Genomic DNA, 18,840 nt, shown 5'->3' on the forward strand with positions numbered 1-18,840 from the left:
GGTCCACACAGGGATGGAACCATCCAGTCATACGCACACATGTTATACACCACTGAATGACTCCTGTGTCCTATTTCTAGGAAGGCATTCCCTGCATTTCCTGGGTCATTATAATCTCAGCTAAATGATTGCTTTCATATCCTAGTAAACGAAGAGGCGATCCACTTAAAAACATCCTGGTATTCTGTACCAACTTTCACATGTGTGTTTTGTTTCTCCATTTTTAAAATATTCTATAAATAATTTTCAGCAAATCTCAGCTGAATAAATAAAGTTTACTTTTCTTATGCAAAATCTTAATGAACTAATTAAAATTGGCCTGAGGTGGGTGATAGGAATATCATTCCTTCTAATCCAACCATCTTCCTTCTGGCTGAGGCCTGGAAGAGTCACACAAGAAGAAATAGTGACATCTAGTGTCTGGTCTGATCCTGCGTCAGGAGAAGAAGACCGAAAGGAGAGACAAAGAATATCTTACCTCCTTCTCACACCTCTGTTGTGCTCTTCCCCTCTTCCTGTCTCTTTCCCAATCACTCTCTCTCTCTCTCTCTCTCTCTCTCTCTCTCTCTTTCTCTCTCTCTTTATCTCTGTCTATTTTTCTCTAAACCCTTCTCTCTCTCTCTCTCTCTCTCTCTCTCTCTCTCTTTATCTGTCTATTTTTCTCTAAACCCTTCTCTCTCTCTCTCTCTCTCTCTCTCTCTACCTCTTTCCAGACTGGCGGAGGCCCTGTACCAGAAGGTGAAGCGTCTCTTCGGGGACCCCCACCAGGCCACGGAGGACCTGAAGGCAGAGGTGACAGAGAAGATGGGTGACCACCGGGCCAAGCTGGATGACGCCCAGGCCCTGCTGAAGGACGCCCAGGGGAAGAGCAGGGAGGCTGGGGCCCTGTCCGGACAGAACCAGCGGAACCTCACCACCCTGGAAGTCAGCAGCCTGGTCACACATACATACACATTCTAACTATTCCATAGCTATATATGCACCATCACTCACAACGTGGGTTGTTGTTTCTGTAAAGTTACTGGAGCTGACTGTTCTTGTCTGTCTGTTTGCAGAGGAAGAGGGATGCTGTGAGCTCAGTGAAGAAAGGAACTGAAGACGTGCTGGCAGACGGAGAGCGCATTCTGGCTGAAGCTAACGGTCTCTCAGACAGCATCAATAAGGAGATTGAGGTATACACACTCTTTTGCTCACACACATATCCCAACTCCAATCAGGCCCGTCAAGCCCTTCATTGTGGAAGGAAGACACACCTTTACTCTGTTGGGTTGCTGTTGTGATGTCAGACAGATGTAGCCTGCAGCACTATTGGACTTTACTGTAGACCTTTCTTCTGTCCAGGACTTGATTTGTACATCTGTACGTCCCACCTGCATCAACGAGGGGGTTCACCTTGATCTCTCTCCCTCTTTCTCTCTCTTGCTGTTTTTTTCTGTCTGCCTGTGCTGCCCTCCTGCTCTGTCTATCTGTCTTTCTGTCTGCCCCTCTACCGCTCTCTCTTTCTCTTTCTTTCTTTCTTCCTCTCTTTCTCTCTCTTTTTCTTTCTTCCTCTCTTTCTCTCTCTCTCTTTCTCTTTCTTCCTCTTTCTCTCTCTCTCTTTCTTTCTTTCTCTCTCTCTCTCTCTGTCTGTCTCTCTCTCTCTTTCTATTTCTTTCTTTCCTCCTCTCTCTCTCTCTCTCTCTCTCTCTCTCTCTTTCTTCCTCTCTTTCTCTCTCTCTCTCTTTCTTTCTCTCTCTCTCTCTCTCTCTCTCTGTCTGTCTGTCTCTCTCTCTCTTTCTATTTCTTTCTTTCTTTCTCTCTCTCTCTCTCTCTCTCTCTCTCTCTCTCTCTCTCTCTCTCTCGCTCTCTCTGTAGGATCTGGAGGAGATGGAGCATGAGCTGGGTCCTCTCCATGAGCAGCTGGACTACAGAGTGAGCCATCTGACCCAGGGCCTGAGTGGCAACACCCTGACTGACCTGCTGCAGGACGCTGAGAACCACGCTGCTGAGCTCAACGAGTCCTCAAACATACTGGACCGGTACAGACAGACAGACACACACACATACACAGGCAGGCACATAGGCTGGCTCACAGACAGTGTATTGGCTGGTGTCCTAACCAAGTCTCTTGCTGTCTCCTCATAGCATCCTGGCTGAAGCCAAGAACCTGTCCTTTAATGCCACGGCAGCGTTCAATGCGTACAGCAACATCAAGGACTTCATCGAGGAGGCTGACAAAGAGGCAAAGCAGGCCAGGGCACGTGGGACAGAGGCCCTTCAGCTGGTGAGATCACACACACACCTGTGTGTGTGTGTGTGTGTGTGTGTGTGTGTGTGTGTGTGTGTGTGTGTGTGTGTGTGTGTGTGTGTGTGTGTGTGTGTGTGTGTGTGTGTGTGTGTGTGTGTGTGTGTGTGTGTGTGTGTGTGTGCTTGCGTGTAAGGACTCGAAGAGGACCTCTCTCTCTAAAGTGCTGAGCAGCAGAGATTTGGCATTTAAACGTTTTGCATTTCCTTATTCATTTCCATTTGTCACGCTGGAGAGATCAAAGTTCCAGCACTGTCGTCCTTATTATCATGACTCTGCCTCCTGCAGCAGCAGCAAGCAGAGGTGGCGACAAACCTGATCCCCCTCTCTTTCTCCTTCGCTTCTTCTCTCTGAAGGAGAGAGGGAGAGGCTCAGGGGGCTGAGAGGGACCATTGGTCCCCTCTGTGGAAATCTCCTCAGCCCGTGTGTCCTATGTTCAAAAACACTGCTTTTCCTCTCCATACACTATTAACAAAATATCAAAAATATATTATAAGTTCTATATTAAACAGTGTTTGTGTAGTACAAGATACCTAGGAGTATCTTGTACTATTGTATTTTTGTATGTACACTAAGTAATTATTCTACTACATTATTCGGTCATTGTGGAATGCACTGTTCTGATATTCAAGCTTACGTTCTTGGTGCACACACACACACACACACACACACACAGGCATCAGGACCCAAAGGCTCTTTGAAGGATAATGCCAAGAACTCTGTTCGGAAGAGCGTTCAACTGTGGAACGAAGCCAGGCAGTTAGAGAACGATGTGAAAGGTAAACCCAGTTCCACCGAGACAAAATCATGTTGATCCTCTCCCCATACAACACCCACCAACTCTGATGATACGCGCCAGACATATTTCAAAGAGCTCTGTTTTTCTGAGGAGAATTGGCGTGGATATGTGTTTTGGAACCAAGCGGACGTCTTTGTGTTTCAGAGAACGCTGAGAGTGTGGGCAGTCTCCAGGCCAGGGTGAAAGCTGGTGGCTTGAAGAACAAGGGCTTGCTCAAGGATCTGGACGATACGTTACGGAAGCTGAATGCAATCCCCAATGGTAACCACAGAAACAACAGTAGGAAATGACCTTTGTTTAAAAAGAAAGCTACAAATGAAATACTTCTCGTTGATGTGTGTTGCTGCTGGAGCAATTTGTCAGGCTGAGCCCAGGATGTGGGAACAGAATGGATCGATAGTGGTGTAGCTATGAGGTGAGAGGCCACATGCTCTTATAGATCCACCATGACAGAAGTCAATGCGGCACAGTCCAGGTTAAAAATGGGAAGGTATCAGACAGACGAGGCTGCAGGGTGCGTTAAAAACATCTGACCGGTGGGCAGCAGAGTTGACACGAAGGTTTCTGTAAGACTGTTAGACATCATGTATGACTGACGACCTCCGATAGTCCGTATCATGTTGGATTACTAGTCTCTCTAGAACTTCAGATAACTACATACTGGATACCAACTGTGTCCAGATACAGCAGCCAAGCTCCAGGCCACCAAGGCCAAGGCAGGAGATGCCAACGACACAGCCAACGATGTTCTGGCCAGACTGAGAGACATGAACCTGAGCCTGATGGGCCTGAAGAAGAACTACAGCAAGCTGGAGGATGATGTCAACAAGGCCAACAATATGATCCAGGACCCTGAAAAAAACAGTAAGAGATCCTCTGGGTGTTGTAGTTCTTAAGGGTAGGCAAGCCTTAGCTGTAGTATCTACTGTATATTAAATGTATTATTTGCGCCAAGTCATGAGCTGATTGAATGCATTTGTTCATTTTTTTTCGGTTCAATTTAGCGTAGATAGCTATTACTCTGGCTCATTTCTGTCTCACACAATGGCATTGTATAATTCTGTACCTCACATATGTTTTTCTTTCTGTCCCATTTTTCTTTTGAACCCCAACAGCAATAAGTATGTATACCTTTTATATTACCTGATTAAAGCTCCTGCATGATGACAAGAGAGAGTACCCATTAGTGCTGCATGGGCTGTACCATAGCTGCCGGAAAAATAGTAACAATAAAATTGCTCTTTCTTTCTTTCATTCTGTCTTCCTCAGCATTCCATCTCTTTGTTTCACTTCAACGAGATTAAAACGTGTATTTTAGAGCTTCACTAAGCCTGTTATCCTAATGTACGCCTTAGCCACCGGAATGATTACCGGTGGCTAATTATGAGCGCGTGGCAAGCCATTTACTATGTCATTCTATTCCTTTTCATAACCGCTTTCAGCTCTTTACCTTTAAATAAGTGATTACAATGCCGCCCTCTCTCCGCTGATCTCTAACTAATAGGCCTGGCTCACAGAAAGCAGTGGCTGTGGAATTTCTAGAGCAGTTAGCAAGGAAGTGTGATCTTTGGCGTTTTTAGACTGACGTCTCTCTACCCGGTGTGTGCGTGTCTGTCCGTCCCTTGTGCGTGTTTGTTCTTGTGCGCGTGTGTGTCTGGCGTGCGTGTGCTGTGCGCGTGCGTGTTTGTGTTTTTGTGTGTGCCTGTGTGTGTGTCAGTCCATGCAGCGGGGGCCAAGGTGAAAGACCTGGAGGACGAGGCAGACAGACTGCTGGATAAGCTGAAGCCCATCAAGGAGTTGCAGGACAACTTGAAGAAGAACATCTCTCAGATTAAAGAGTTGATCAACCAGGCGCGCAAGCAGGCCAACTCTGTGAGTCACACTTCTCCTCTCCGTCCTTCTCTCTCGTTCCCACCTCCTCTGTTTCCACCGCTCTGATCAGTGGCTTCTAAGCCGGCCATTCTGCTAACTGTGCCATCGTCACAGGAATCATTCTCTTTAGCCTGTGGTGCACATGCGTCGCCACAGTTTGAGTGAAGGCTCTGTTAAACAATGAACATTCTGTCAAAGAAAGTGTTGTTGTTTTTCTACTCCTTCCTCCACAAGTCTCTTACACTCAAGGCTTTTTGATAAAGTGTTTTTAATTTGTTCGGTACAAAAGAGTACAATAACAAATTGTTGCTCTTGCACGTGTACTTCTGTCACTACAATTGGTTTACAATTGTTTACAGTTTACAATTGGCTCACTCATCCCCCTCCTCTCCCCTGTAACTATTCCCCAGGTCGTTGCTGCAAATGAGAACATGTTCTCAGTCAACTTACCTGGTAAAATAACGGATAAATAAAAATAAATAAATAAAACTACACAGGTGTGTTTTCCTGAACGTTTCTTCCCACTGGGCACAGATGTCAATTCAACGTCTATTCGACTTTGGTTCAACGTAATTTCATTGAAATGGCGTTGAACCAACGTTGACTCAACCAGTGTGTGCCCAGTGGGTTGGGCCTTTTCAGTCTGTCTGGTGAAAGATCCATGTGATGTTTCCCTGTAAAGATTAAAGTGTCCGTGTCCTCCGGGGGAGACTGTATCCGTGCTTATCGACCAGAAATCAAGAAAGGTCGTTACAACACCATCACTGTGAATGTGAAAACCACCTCCCCTGATAACCTACTCTTCTACCTGGGCAGTGTCAAATACGTGAGTCAGAGGAGCACCACACTGGGATGGATGTGTGTGTTTGTGGATACAATCACTAAATAAATCACTTAACCCTAATATGGCAACTAATACATTTGTGTGTGAAACGTAACATATTAGGGCCATTTCTCACTGTTTAGGTTGGGCTTGTCTCTAGCTTGGGATGTGTAATGTGTTGTTGACCAATTCATTGGAAATCATTCCACCAGTGGATATTTCTCAACATGCAAGATAAATACCAATTATGTTAAAGTCAGAGAGAAAATAATAGAAGGTTATTTGTTTCCCTGTGAGATCCTCGGGAGAGAGTGGGTGATATTGCGTCTATGTACTGCAACAGCGAGCACAGCAATTAACCGGCCGCTCAAATCAGACTATTTCATCTGGTTTCATCACTGATTTCCCTGGGGAAATCACAGTCCTGTTGCTCCTCTCCTGATTTTCCTGTGACTCTTAATTCCTCGGGATCTTATTCTAATGTGTCCTGCACTGCTACACTACAGCAGCCTAGACCCATAGTGAGAGAGAGAATGGTAACGGACCTGTAATGTTATCAGATAGGAGATTGCAGCGCTGTATCTTATTGGCTCATCCTCTGTCTGCCTCTAGATTGACTTCCTGGCCATTGAGATGCGTAAGGGCAAGGTCAACTTCCTATGGGACGTGGGCTCTGGAGTGGGCAAGGTTGAGTACCCTGACATGACTATCAACGACGGCAACTGGCATCGCATCGAGGCCTCACGGTAGAATGCCATTGTTATACATATTCCACACCGGATCTTTTTTCAGAGCAAAGATTATTCAAAGGGATTCGTCTATGAGTTTATTCATTAGTTCATCTTTTAACATTGATTGTGCCAGGTAGGCTCCTTATTGAAAAGTTCATGAAGTTTTAATTCATCATCTGATCATTTCTGTATTGGTCCCAGGAATGGTATCAATGGCACTATCTCTGTCCATGCACTGGAGGGTCCCAAAGCTGGCATCATGCCCACCTCTAAGAGTGGCACTTCTCCTGAGGGCTATACTATCCTGGATGTGGACCAGAATGCCTACCTGTTTGTCGGTGGCATGTTAGGCAGTGTGAAGGTAGTATCACTTTGCCATACAGAAGTTTATCCCAGAGCTATATATTTAGTCCTTTGTTACCTCTTTCTTTTTTTGCCAGATTTATTCGTATCGTTGTATATGTATCGATGTTTGTCCTGCAGAAAGCGGACGCGGTCAAAACCACTACTTTCTCCGGGTGTATGGGAGAGACATACCTGGACAACAAACCTATTGGCCTGTGGAACTACAGAGAGAGAGAAGGAGACTGCAAAGGATGTGTGGTTAGGTAGGCCTGCATGTTCACATCACATTGAGTACTAGATATGAATGTCTCATATAGTGTATGGACTCGATTCACTTTCTTTGTCGATCTCATAAACGTTCACAAATGTTTTACTCTAGAAGTTCACTATGCACTATTTTATGTACTAAAAGTTCACTTGGCTGTGTGATTACTGCTGAGTGTTTGGGTGGGTGTTCTCCAGCCCCCAGCCGTCAGACACAGAGGGGACGGTACAGTTTGATGGGGAGGGCTACGCTGCTGTGAGCCGGCCCACCAGATGGAACCCCAACGTCTCCACCGTCATGTTCAAGTTCCGCTCCTTCTCCACCGACTCCCTGCTCATGTACTTTGCCACCAAGGATATGGTAACCTCACTCATACACACACCTGTCTCGTAACAAGGACTAGCAAACTGCTCAAGTTCAATAGTAATGAAAACTGTTAAATGTGTGTTCGATTTTGATCGGTTATCAATGTTACTCAATATACCCTCTCTCTCTCCCTCTCTCCCTCCCTCCCTCCATCTCTCTCTCTCTCTCTCTCTCTCTCTCCCTCCCTCTCGCTCTCCCTCCCTCTCTCTCTCTCTCCTTCTCTCCCTCTCTCTCCCTCCCTCTCTCTCTCTCTCTCTCTCCTTCTCTCCCTCTCTCTCTGAGACAGAAGGACTTTATGAGTGCTGAGTTGAGTGATGGTCTAGTGAAGGTGAGTTTTGACCTGGGCTCAGGCACCGGCTCGGTGTTCAGTATCAAGAGACACAACGACGGCAGGTGGAAGTCCTTCACTATGGCCCGCATGAAGAAACAAGGTGACCCTCACGCTCATCACGACACACATAACGTTCCACTCTAGTTGACGTTTGTAGATACTGCATAGTTTGTAGAACATACAGCCTTTGTAGCTTGATCAGAGCTTTTTTGTTGAACAGCCGTTTACCCTTGTTGGTTTCCTTCCACCCCAGCCACGGTGACCATCGTGGACATAGACACCAATGAAGAGGAGAAGCTGGTGGTGTCATCCCAAGGCTCTGCCACCGGGCTCAACCTCAAGGAGGAGGAGAGGATTTACTTTGGGGGTTTGCCAACCATTGGAAACTACAGGTATGTACTCTGTAGGATGTCAATCACCTCCACAGTAGGGCCTTATGCTACATGTCTGTTTGACCCACACACATCAGCACACACACACACTAAAGTACACCTCGGATAGCTTGTCTTTAAACCTTTGCTATGTTCTTTGCTCAGACACTCAGTACTGTACAGTCTGTTACCCACTGTTCCTATTCTTCTCATGTTGTCACATTTGGCTAGGAAAGTTGAGGATTGACAAGGGATGTAGGCAGCCAGGCAGACAGACAGACAGTTTCCATTAGAACACCTCTGTCTTCTGCCGGACCTTGAGTCAGTGTGTCACATTGTCACTGCCCTCTCTGGCGTTAGCTCTCATTTAGCTCTAACAATAGATAGCATAAACGCTAGCAATGGGTTATATAGATCTGTCATTGTAAACATTGAATGTTAGACCTTCACAGTCTCCGGCAGTATCCGAGGTATATTCTATAGGCCTTATAGACCCTTTCAACACACACAAGGGGGAACTGAATGTACTTTCTTCACTTGTGATTGTGACTTCTGTCTACGTATTCTGACAGTGTTTCATTTGTGTGTCGTACTTGTGCTAACACGCATATGCTTTTATATTTTGTTCTTACAGTATCAAGTCAAGGTAAAACATGTACTGTTAAAGTTTACTGTGTCACCTTTTGCATGTACTAGCATACCCATTGACTTTCTAAAGCCTCTCTTGAAACTTGGCTTTACCATGCAAGTTACCATGCATTTAGTTCAGAAAAATATGCTCTTAAGTTGTAGATGCTTTAATGCAACAAGCTGGTCATCAGAATAGAGTCAGTATAGACCCGTCCATTTCTCAATGGAGGTTTGAGATATTAGTCCAACTAAACACGAGCACAAAATTCTGAGGACCAGTAGGAGACAGCTTCCACTCCTTTTTATTCAATAGCTGCTGTGTTGTCACCCCACCACTTCTCTTGCATGTTACTGGAAATGGAATTTGCTGGCACTTTGTTGCAAATTTTGAAATGAACATTTAACAATGAGGTACTCTTCGTAGCATTGTGTCTGCTATGCAGAAGCTGCTATCTAATTGTTTCATAGCTTTAGCATAAACCCCAGATAAAAGGTATACCAAAGAAATGTTCTTAAAACACCTTCAAAAAAGAAGCCTGACTTTATCCATTTAGAGTGAACGCAGTCTCAATTTGGTCGACGTCTCAAAGTCATTGACTCCTGAAATGAGGACAGCACTTCCACAATGAACAGAATGGAGGTCCGAATGGCAATGGAGACAACTCTCTCTTCTCTTTACAGGTCAGAGGTTACCAAGAAGAAGTATGCTGGCTGTATGAGAGACATTGAGGTTTCCAGAACACCCTATAACCTGCTGAGCAGCTCCGACTACACCGGCCTGACCAAAGGCTGCTCTGTAGAGGTCAGAGTTCATATCAGCACTCCTCCTCTTTCATACTCCTGTTCTTTTCCCCGCCCCCTTTCATTACTTATACATATAGGCCTGCTCACGAAACATGGCCCGACACGTTGTCGAACATCCCTCGAAAAAAACACGAGGAAGAATACAAATGAGTGAGGTCAGAAAACTGAAGTGAAGAAACTGAAAAAGATGAGCGGAATAATGAGAAATTGACAGGGCACATAAAGAAGAGGAATCGCTGCTTCTAAAAGTGTTCTTTTTGTTCAGGAAAAATATTTAAATATTTATGCAGACACCGCAGACACAGAATGCAAAAGAGTGTAACAATGCCAAGAATTGAGAGGGAGAAGTCATTTTGAATTCAACAAAGGCTGGTTTGTACGTCTCAGTTGTGTTTGGAAGATGTTTGCAAGATTTCACCCTCAATTCAGCTTTTTCATTTGTTGTGGACCCTGTGTCAATGCCAGATGATGCAAATGAATACAGTGGTACTCTAACAAACTGTACTTTAACAAACAAGGTTTATTATTATGTTTGACATAAGTCTGAAATTGATATGAACATTATAAACAAAGCAACATAGGCTTCATACTATACTGTACAATTATACAGCATTCAGATGATAAAAAAGAACCCTGAAAATGACTGATGACTCTCAGTTGATTGTGCTGGGAATGACTGTGATCTTTGGTCTCTCCCCAACAGAACCTCCACACGGTGAGCTTCTCCAAGCCAGGTCACATGGAGCTGAGGTCCATGTCCTTCGACGTCGGCACAGAGATCAGCCTGTCCTTCGCAACCAAGAGCGATAAGGGTATCATCCTGTTTGGCAGTGGGAGCAGCAATGGAGCCAGTTCCCAGTTCAAACTCCCCAAGAGGAGACGCAGGCAGTCTGGGGAAGTAAGAGGAGGACGATGAGACACACGCAGACACACACACACACACACACACATACACATAAAACAAACACACTCTCTCACTTCAGTGTTGCAGTTATGGAAGCCTCCTAACTAGGCACCTAGTCCTCTATAATGTCACCTCCTTGTTCTTTATAAGTCATTGCATCCTATTTCCCAGTAGAACTGGAATGGTTGTTGGAGGTGTTTCTCGATTTCTGTAATTTAATAAGGGGCGCTGTGCTGTCTGGCTGAGTTGCTTTGAAAAACTAACAGCACATTGATAATCAACTCCTGCTGTGTGCAAGGCTCCTTATTAAATGAACGATAAAGGAGATGGATTGGCTGTAAGCTGTAATCATTATACTTTCACCCGACAGCAAACAAAAGTTGATCATCTTTCACAGAGGGCTAAAGGCTGGGAGATTTGCGACACGACGGCTTTGATTAAAATATGGCTTTCTGCGTCTCTGTTAGGGTACTCTTCATCTCTCTCTCTCAATCTCTCCCTCTCTTCGCCTGCAGACCTCTGTGGTCCAACACATCAATTATTGCCCGTGGCTGCAGGAAATGATAGTGGGTTTAACCTCTAGCATTCCCCCTTCATGTGCCGTTAGTAAGAAATAGATTATACAACAGCCCTCTGATGGATCACGTCCAATTCAGCGATAACCCTTGGGAAAGGTCCAGACCGTCACCTTTGAAAATCATTAGGGCCTGGTAAATGAAGTGGATGTCATTTCGAATGAGTACAAGTCGGCCTCGCCGGTCTCCGTGTCCGCGTCATTCATTCTGCCAATTTGCGCAGGGGGACAGGAGGAGCGCGTGCTGAATCAGACCAGAGATATTGTAACAGTAGCTCTCCCTCACTCTCCCTAGGCAAACTCCCTCTGTGCATGCTAGTCTGCAATTCCAACGCTGTCGAGGGATGTGCTCGCCATCGCACTGGACTGATTACAGATAATTTAATCATAACAAGAGGCACTTAAATCTATCTATTTCTTGCCTGGTATGTTTCAGAGAGGGACGCAGTTTCTCTGAAGTTCTGCCCAGACAGAATCGAATCAAGCCGTGTAGAGAAATAGAGGACTTACATAAATGCTATAGGCCCTCAGGGTTGAAAAGCATATCATTATGCAATTACATAAAGTTTACTTCCGTTCCGTTTGTGAGGTTTCATCATGAATTTGTTTTTGTTCATGTTTCTGGGCGAAGTGTATACAGTTCTAATTGTCTTCAGGGCTCCATATTGCATAAAGCCTGTCCTGACTTGTCCCAGATAGTGCATAAAGCCTGTCCTCGCTTGTCCCAGATAGTCCATAAAGCCTGTCCTCGCTTGTCCCAGATAGTCCATAAAGCCTGTCCTCGCTTGTCCCAGATAGTCCATAAAGCCTGTCCTCGCTTGTCCCAGATAGTGCATAAAGCCTGTCCTCGCTTGTCCCAGATAGTGCATAAAGCCTGTCCTCGCTTGTCCCAGATAGTGCATAAAGCCTGTCCTCGCTTGTCCCAGATAGTGCATAAAGCCCTTGTTTAATAGCCATGGTGTTTATGTGAGATAATGCTTTCCTGTATAACCCTGTGTCCCTGAGTCTGTTCTGAGGTGGTTGGTCATTGAGATTGGATGTTGTTGTGCCTCCATGGTTCTTCCCCCTCACATCTCCTCTCGTTTCCCCTGCAGCCCTTCCTGGCCGTGTTGCTGAACAAGGGGTCCCTGGAGGTGTTGGTGTTCACAGGCAGCCACAGCCCACGCAGGGTGGTCCGCAAGCCTGACCAGGGCATCCTGCACGACGGGAGAGAACACACTCTGCGCATCGAGAGACTGGGTGGCAGGTGTGTAACACGCACCAACACACACACATTGGTATTGCTATACACTGAACAACAGCGTCATACAGTTCAGCACAATAACTGGTGTCTTAAAAAACCAGTTCCCAGCCGTTCATGTTTAGCTGTTTTTACACAGAGCTGGCTCAAAGTGTCTCACTGCCCTGCGTGGTTCTCTGTCCAGGTCGTTTGCCGTCCAGGTGGATGAGGAGCTGAAGAGGGAGCAGGCCCTTCCCAACGACCAACCCATGGGCATCAAGAGACTGTTCATCGGGGGTATCCCCCCTGACGTAGAGCTCAGCTCCCAGAGACCCAACGACCCCTTCGAAGGCTGCATCTGGAACCTCATGATTAATACTATGTACGTCTCTCACCATCTCCTGTTATCTCCCGAGTACATCTAGTCTATCTACCATCACCATTCATTATCCTGATCGTAGATATTATTGATGGAAGGCTATGTGGGAAGTGTTGTACATGCGTTGTGGTGTAATGTAGTTGCTGTTTCATGGCGAGTTTGTCTCTCCCAGTTAAAGAGGTTGTAAATGCTGTCACTCAACTGTTTCTCTCTACAGATGATAATACATTCCTATCATTAGGAATCAGTGCTCTCTCTCTCTCTCTCGCTCTCTCGCCAGTGGGCTAAACACAGTTGACCCATATTTAGTTGGCTTTAATGGGGCTGTCCTTTCTGATAACCATGTTCATAATTCAACTGATTACACTGATAGCCATGCCCCATCATCAGCCATTTACACACTCTCTCTTTCTCGCCCTGCGTGCCTGTGTGTCTGTGTGTGTGCGCGCGCACGTCTGTGCATGTGTGTGTGTGTGTGTTTTCTTGACCGCTTGTTTATGCCCTACAGCCTCACAGACTTCTCCCAGCCCGTGGCTTTTCAGAACGCAGAGATCGGCCAGTGTCCCAACCTGGCTCCTCCCCCTCCCCCGCTGCCGCTCCCAGAAGAAGAGGAGGAGACCAAGGGAGAAGACGTGTCCCAGCCGCTCCAACCTGAGGCTCCTGCTGTACCATCACCCACCCCGACACCCAGACAGACCCCTCCACCTCCCACTGTAGGTCCCACTCCCACTCGAGGGGTATCAGGTTAAATGACTCATTTCCCACCCTATGATGGTGTGATACATTTTCCCCATGAGTCATAAAGAGCTGACATCCATCCCCAGCAAAGCTCAGCCAGGCAGGCCGGTTGGCCCTGAGTCTAAATACACTATCAGAGAGGTTGATGTGGCTGGAATAAAGAATGGGTCGTTTTCCAATCCACTGGGTCTGCTTTATAGATAAAGCTGCAGTGTTGACAGGGCTCTTTCTTATAGCTCCTGTGCTCAATATATCCTCTCTGGCTGACAGCTGAGGTAGTGTAGCAGCTCTCTCTCTCTCTCTCTCTCTCTCTCTCTCTCTCTCTCTCTCTCTCTCTCTCTCTCTCTCTCTCTCTCTCTCTCTCTCTCTCTACATCTCTCTCTCTCTCTCTACATCTCTACATCTCTCTACATCTCTCTCTCTCTCTACATCTCTCTCTCTCTCTACATCTCTCTCTCTCTCTACATCTCTCTCTCTCTCTACATCTCTCTCTCTCTCTACATCACTCTCTCTCTCTACATCTCTCTCTCTCTCTCTGTTCTCTCTCTCTCTCTCTCTGTTCTCTCTCTCTCTCTCTCTGTTCTCTCTTTGTTCTCTCTCTGTTCTCTCTCTCTCTCTCTCTCTCTCTCTCTCTCTCTCTCTCTCTCTCTCTCTCTCTCTCTCTCATATCTAACCAAGATGCCTTGCATTGGCCTACCCCACCTGTATTTTCCTCATATATTTTCATGATATATCTCCATGGATGCATCATCGTAGGCAAATGTATAGATTGCGACAGTATTGTCACTAGTAGTACCTCTCTTGGCTTGTAGAAATGATGTGCATTTATGTAATACTACTGTAATCCTTTTCTTAGCACTGTTCCTCTAGCTACCTGCTGTGCATACTTTTGCCATTCATAACATCAGTGCCCCAGCCTGATTGGTGGACCGCCTGTGTCATGAATGCTGTAGCCAATCCGATTGGTAGTGTATAACACAGCTTAACCCTTTCACCCCCCTTGCCCTGCCGCTACTTTAGGACGCGCTCCCTGTCGTACCTCCAGAGCTCAGCCCCGCCACAGAGGAACCTGACCACGGTGCTGTCACAGTCCCACCGGTACCACTCTTCTCACTCACTTCTCCCTAAGTGTCCACGTTCTTACCCCCCCACCCCCCCCCCCCTCCCCTGAGCCGTCTCAGTATGTGTCTGCTGAACCTTCATCTCATTGGATTTCAGCCAAAGACCTTCAACACCATGCCGCCTGTGTGAAGATTTGTTGCTCATGTGAAATATACATTCCATGTCCATATTCTTAGTATTGGCAACAGACATTTTACTTTCAATGGGGATTTTCTTAGATGAGAAGTACTTTCTAAGTAAGTCGATATGGTTGTAGTAGTTCTTCTTTATAAACGGGCTAGTGACTTTAAGTTAAATAAATGCCCTTTTAAGCAATGGGAGCCTTTGTGGCTAAACAAAAATATAGAAGAAAAGGGCATAGAAATGTATTCATGTACAGAACTGAACAAAAGAAGTGATTCAGATTCAAAAGCAAATGTCAATTTTCAGGTGGTCTTAATAATAGCAACTCCATGTCTTTTTCATTAGCGCCATCTAGTGGCACATGTTAGAATAGCACTTTAGACAAAAAGTAAGTCAACTACTGCATATTCATATTAAATGGAAGGTTTGCATTGTCGCTTAATGCACTCTGTGAATGAGATCGTGTTAATATGATGTTTTTAAGACTGCTCCCCCCCCCCCCCCCACTTCAACAGCTTCCCTGTGCTGCCGAGGCATCTCCAGTGGTCTTAGAGAAAGCCAAACAGTTTGGGCTCTCCAAAAACAGCCATGTTGCTTTTGAATTCGACGACACTAAGGTTAAGAACAGGTATGTCGACCTTGAATGGCTTTGATAACAGTAAACCAAAATGAGACCTTTTCTTATCTAAAGTATACATAGTAATGTTATTAAAGACATGGGTAATATCTGTAAACGTCATATTGGACTGAGAGTGTTGTGAATCTGTTTGCTTGCAGACTGATCATAGAGTTTGAGCTGCGGACCACAGCAGAGTCCGGCCTGGTGTTCTACATGGCGAGGATCAACCATGCCGACTTTGCCACCATCCAGGTGAAGGAGGGCATGGCCCACCTCGGCTACGACCTAGGCCACGGCAACACCTCAGTCAGCGTGCCACGCATCATCAACGACGGACACTGGCACAAGGTCTGGGATCTTGAGTCAGCTGGTGAAACAATCATCATAGCAACAATGAAACCAATATGAATCATCATTTATAACCCCTAACATGGTGTACAGAGTCTGTAGGCAGTTACCATCGGGTCTACTTCACTGAGTGAGTTTATATAGTGAGAGCAGACAGCTAAATACTGTATGTCACAATGACGCTATAAAACCACTCTGACTAGTTAATTGACCAAAACAGGAAGCAAGCAAAGTAACCAGAAACTACAGTACTTTATGTTCGTCGTGTATTAAAGATTGTTATTGTCCTTATTTCCCCCAAAATGATTTTCCTTTCTGCTGTCTCAGATCCGGGTGACGAGAGAGAAACAGAGAGGTGTACTGGTGATAGACAACCGCTACACCAAGCACACCACCAGCCCCAAGAAGGCTGACATCCTGGATGTGGTTGGCATGCTGTACATAGGTGGCCTGCCCGTCAACTACACCACCAAGAGGATCGGACCAGTACGTTCATACACACTTCCTCACATTTGGTCTGGTGTTGTATTTCATTTGTAGGAAGTGAAACACAAGCCTCGCTATAGACTCTGTATTACTGTAATTGTTTGGTATTACATGCGATCAGCTTAAAGTGTTGACGTTAACAGTAATCATTTATAAGTTATGGGACGCATTCAAAAGTCAATGAGATGTTTCAGTGTAAAAGTCATGTGTGATGGTATAGTGTTGGTTGTGTTCCACTACTAGGTCTTGTACAGTATCAATGGCTGCATCAGGAATTTCAAGATGCTGGGTAATGTGTTGGACATGGACGCGCCCACCTCCAGCCACCACGTGGGCAGCTGTTTCATCAGCACTGAGAAGGGAACCTACTTTGATGGCTCTGGATATGTCAAAGCAGGTACATTCTGACACTCAACACATAGAACTGTAGCTATAGTTATGACCTTTACTTGTTCCTGACCCCACAATGCAATATATCCCAACAATCACATAATATAATAATAACGCGGAACAATACATGTTGATGACGAATGGTTGACTACTCGTACACCAACTTTTCAAAGTTATTTTTCAATCTCATGGCAGTTGTTGTATCAATTCTGACTGCTTCCTGTATCTCCTGTCCTCTGTTCCAGTGGGTTCCTACAGGGTGGGTCTGGACGTGTCTCTGGAGCTGGAGTTCCGTACGTCCCAGAGCAACGGGGTTCTGCTGGCGGTCAGCAGCCAGGTGGACACCAAGATGGAGGGCCTGGGCATCGAACTGCACAACGGAAAGGTACACACAAACATAGAATACAATACTGCTTTGTTGTCCCACACACATTTAGTTCTAACCAGACTCTACAATCTCTTACTGTAAGCCTAACAACAACCATGAGTATGCAAAGCTATTGTACTGTATAAATTAATTAATGGGGTTCAACAGAATCACGGTTGCTCATGTTTTGTTACAAACTACCTATTAGACAAGTCAAATCAAATCAAATGTATTTATATAGCCCTTCTTACATCAGCTGATATCTCAAAGGGCTGTACAGAAACCCAGCCTAAAACCCCAAACAGCAAGCAATGCAGGTGTAGAAGCACGGTGGCTAGGAAAAACTCCCTAGAAAGGCCAAAACCTAGGAAGAAACCTAGAGAGGAACCAGGCTATGAGGGGTGGCCAGTCCTCTTCTGGCTGTGCCGGGTGGAGATTATAACAGAACATGGCCAAGATGTTCAAATGTTCATAAATGACCAGCATGGTCAAATAATAATAATCACAGTAGTTGTCGAGGGTGCAGCAAGTCAGCTCCTCAGGAGTAAATGTCAGTTGGCTTTTCATAGCCGATCATTAAGAGTATCTCTACCGCTCCTGCGGTCTCTAGAGAGTTGAAAGCAGCAGGTCTGGGACAGGTAGCATGTCCGGTGAACAGGTCAGGGTTCCATAGCCGCAGGCAGAACAGTTGGAGCAGCAGCACGGCCAGGCGGACTGGGGACAGCAAGGAGTCATCATGCCAGGTAGTCCTGAGGCATGGTCCTAGGGCTCAGGTCCTCCGAGAGAGAGAAAGAAAGAGAGAAAAAGAGAATTAGAGAGAGCATACTTAAATTCACACAGGACACCGGATAAGACAGGAGAAGTACTCCAGATATAACAAACTGACCCTAGCCCCCCGACACATAAACTACTGCAGCATAAATACTGGAGGCTGAGACAGGAGGGGTCAGGAGACACTGTGGCCCCATCCGATGATACCCCCGGACAGGGCCAAACAGGAAGGATATAACCACACCCACTTTGCCAAAGCTCAGCCCCCACACCACTAGAGGGATAACTTCAACCACCAACTTACCATCCTGAGACAAGGCCGAGTATAGCTCACAAAGATCTTCAGGTGTATTCTGAGTATGTCTTCTTGCCTCCCTAGCTGCTGTTCCACGTGGACAACGGAGCGGGCCGGATCACAGCGGAGTACCAGCCTGAAGTAGAGGCAGGCCTCTGTGACGGTCAGTGGCACTCGGTCACAGCCCACAAGCTTCGCCACAGGCTGGAGATCATAGTGGACGGCAGGAAGGAGGAAGCAGAGAGCCCCAACGCCAGGTCCAACACCGTTGACACCAACGACCCCATCTACGTCGGTGGATACCCAGGTTCGTACAACACCACCAATGACTGCATATATGGGATACTTTGGGATTTTGACAATGATTCCCTTTATCTACTTCCCCAGAGTCAGATGAACTTGTGGATATAATTTGTATGTCTCTGCGTGCAGCTGGAATGAAGTTGCTAACTAGTGTAACTGCTAACTAGCAGATACCCATAGACTTCCAGCCATTGTGGTAATGCTAGTTAGCATTGGCTCGCGAAACTACCTCTAACTTCCTTCATATTGGACAAAGAGGCATAGAAATGGTATCCACGAGTTCATCCGACTCTTGGGAAGTAGATGGCCAAAATTCCGAAGTATCCCTTTAATTAAGATAGCGTCTCGTGGAAGATTTATGTAGACATAACATGTGCAGTTTGAGCTACTCCAGGAAGTGACGTTGCAGGCTAGCTCAGTGCTGCCCCCTCTCATTGAGTATCTCAAGTTGAAGGTCGACCGAGGTACTGCAGGCTGCCATTAGCTACTAAATTACACTTAGAACTTCTTCTGTGTGAGATTTTAAAATAATCGGTTCAAGGACATACATTATTGGTACCATGATTGTCTTCAAAAAAATA

The 18,840-nt window shown here is 45.9% G+C and overlaps 1 protein-coding gene across 1 annotated transcript in view; it reads left to right on the forward strand.

Moving 5' to 3' along the window:
* Positions 1 to 18,840, forward strand: part of lama2 (laminin, alpha 2) — a 132,608-nt gene that overhangs the window by 112,073 nt on the left and 1,695 nt on the right. Inside the window, exons 39-67 of the mRNA XM_038962589.1 lie at positions 714 to 924; positions 1,056 to 1,172; positions 1,855 to 2,018; positions 2,125 to 2,263; positions 2,961 to 3,063; positions 3,228 to 3,344; positions 3,765 to 3,947; positions 4,199 to 4,204; positions 4,801 to 4,955; positions 5,638 to 5,781; positions 6,391 to 6,524; positions 6,711 to 6,870; positions 6,993 to 7,117; positions 7,317 to 7,479; positions 7,772 to 7,916; positions 8,070 to 8,208; positions 8,822 to 8,833; positions 9,499 to 9,619; positions 10,325 to 10,519; positions 12,194 to 12,345; positions 12,524 to 12,700; positions 13,206 to 13,410; positions 14,456 to 14,533; positions 15,196 to 15,308; positions 15,458 to 15,647; positions 15,975 to 16,133; positions 16,377 to 16,530; positions 16,769 to 16,908; positions 18,041 to 18,263. Of these exons, the coding sequence (XP_038818517.1) occupies positions 714 to 924; positions 1,056 to 1,172; positions 1,855 to 2,018; positions 2,125 to 2,263; positions 2,961 to 3,063; positions 3,228 to 3,344; positions 3,765 to 3,947; positions 4,199 to 4,204; positions 4,801 to 4,955; positions 5,638 to 5,781; positions 6,391 to 6,524; positions 6,711 to 6,870; positions 6,993 to 7,117; positions 7,317 to 7,479; positions 7,772 to 7,916; positions 8,070 to 8,208; positions 8,822 to 8,833; positions 9,499 to 9,619; positions 10,325 to 10,519; positions 12,194 to 12,345; positions 12,524 to 12,700; positions 13,206 to 13,410; positions 14,456 to 14,533; positions 15,196 to 15,308; positions 15,458 to 15,647; positions 15,975 to 16,133; positions 16,377 to 16,530; positions 16,769 to 16,908; positions 18,041 to 18,263 (4,124 nt within the window). The remainder of the gene's footprint in view (positions 1 to 713; positions 925 to 1,055; positions 1,173 to 1,854; positions 2,019 to 2,124; positions 2,264 to 2,960; positions 3,064 to 3,227; positions 3,345 to 3,764; positions 3,948 to 4,198; positions 4,205 to 4,800; positions 4,956 to 5,637; positions 5,782 to 6,390; positions 6,525 to 6,710; positions 6,871 to 6,992; positions 7,118 to 7,316; positions 7,480 to 7,771; positions 7,917 to 8,069; positions 8,209 to 8,821; positions 8,834 to 9,498; positions 9,620 to 10,324; positions 10,520 to 12,193; positions 12,346 to 12,523; positions 12,701 to 13,205; positions 13,411 to 14,455; positions 14,534 to 15,195; positions 15,309 to 15,457; positions 15,648 to 15,974; positions 16,134 to 16,376; positions 16,531 to 16,768; positions 16,909 to 18,040; positions 18,264 to 18,840) is intronic.

Source organism: Salvelinus namaycush, chromosome 24 (genome assembly GCF_016432855.1).
Source record: "Salvelinus namaycush isolate Seneca chromosome 24, SaNama_1.0, whole genome shotgun sequence".
Lineage (NCBI taxonomy): Eukaryota > Metazoa > Chordata > Actinopteri > Salmoniformes > Salmonidae > Salvelinus > Salvelinus namaycush.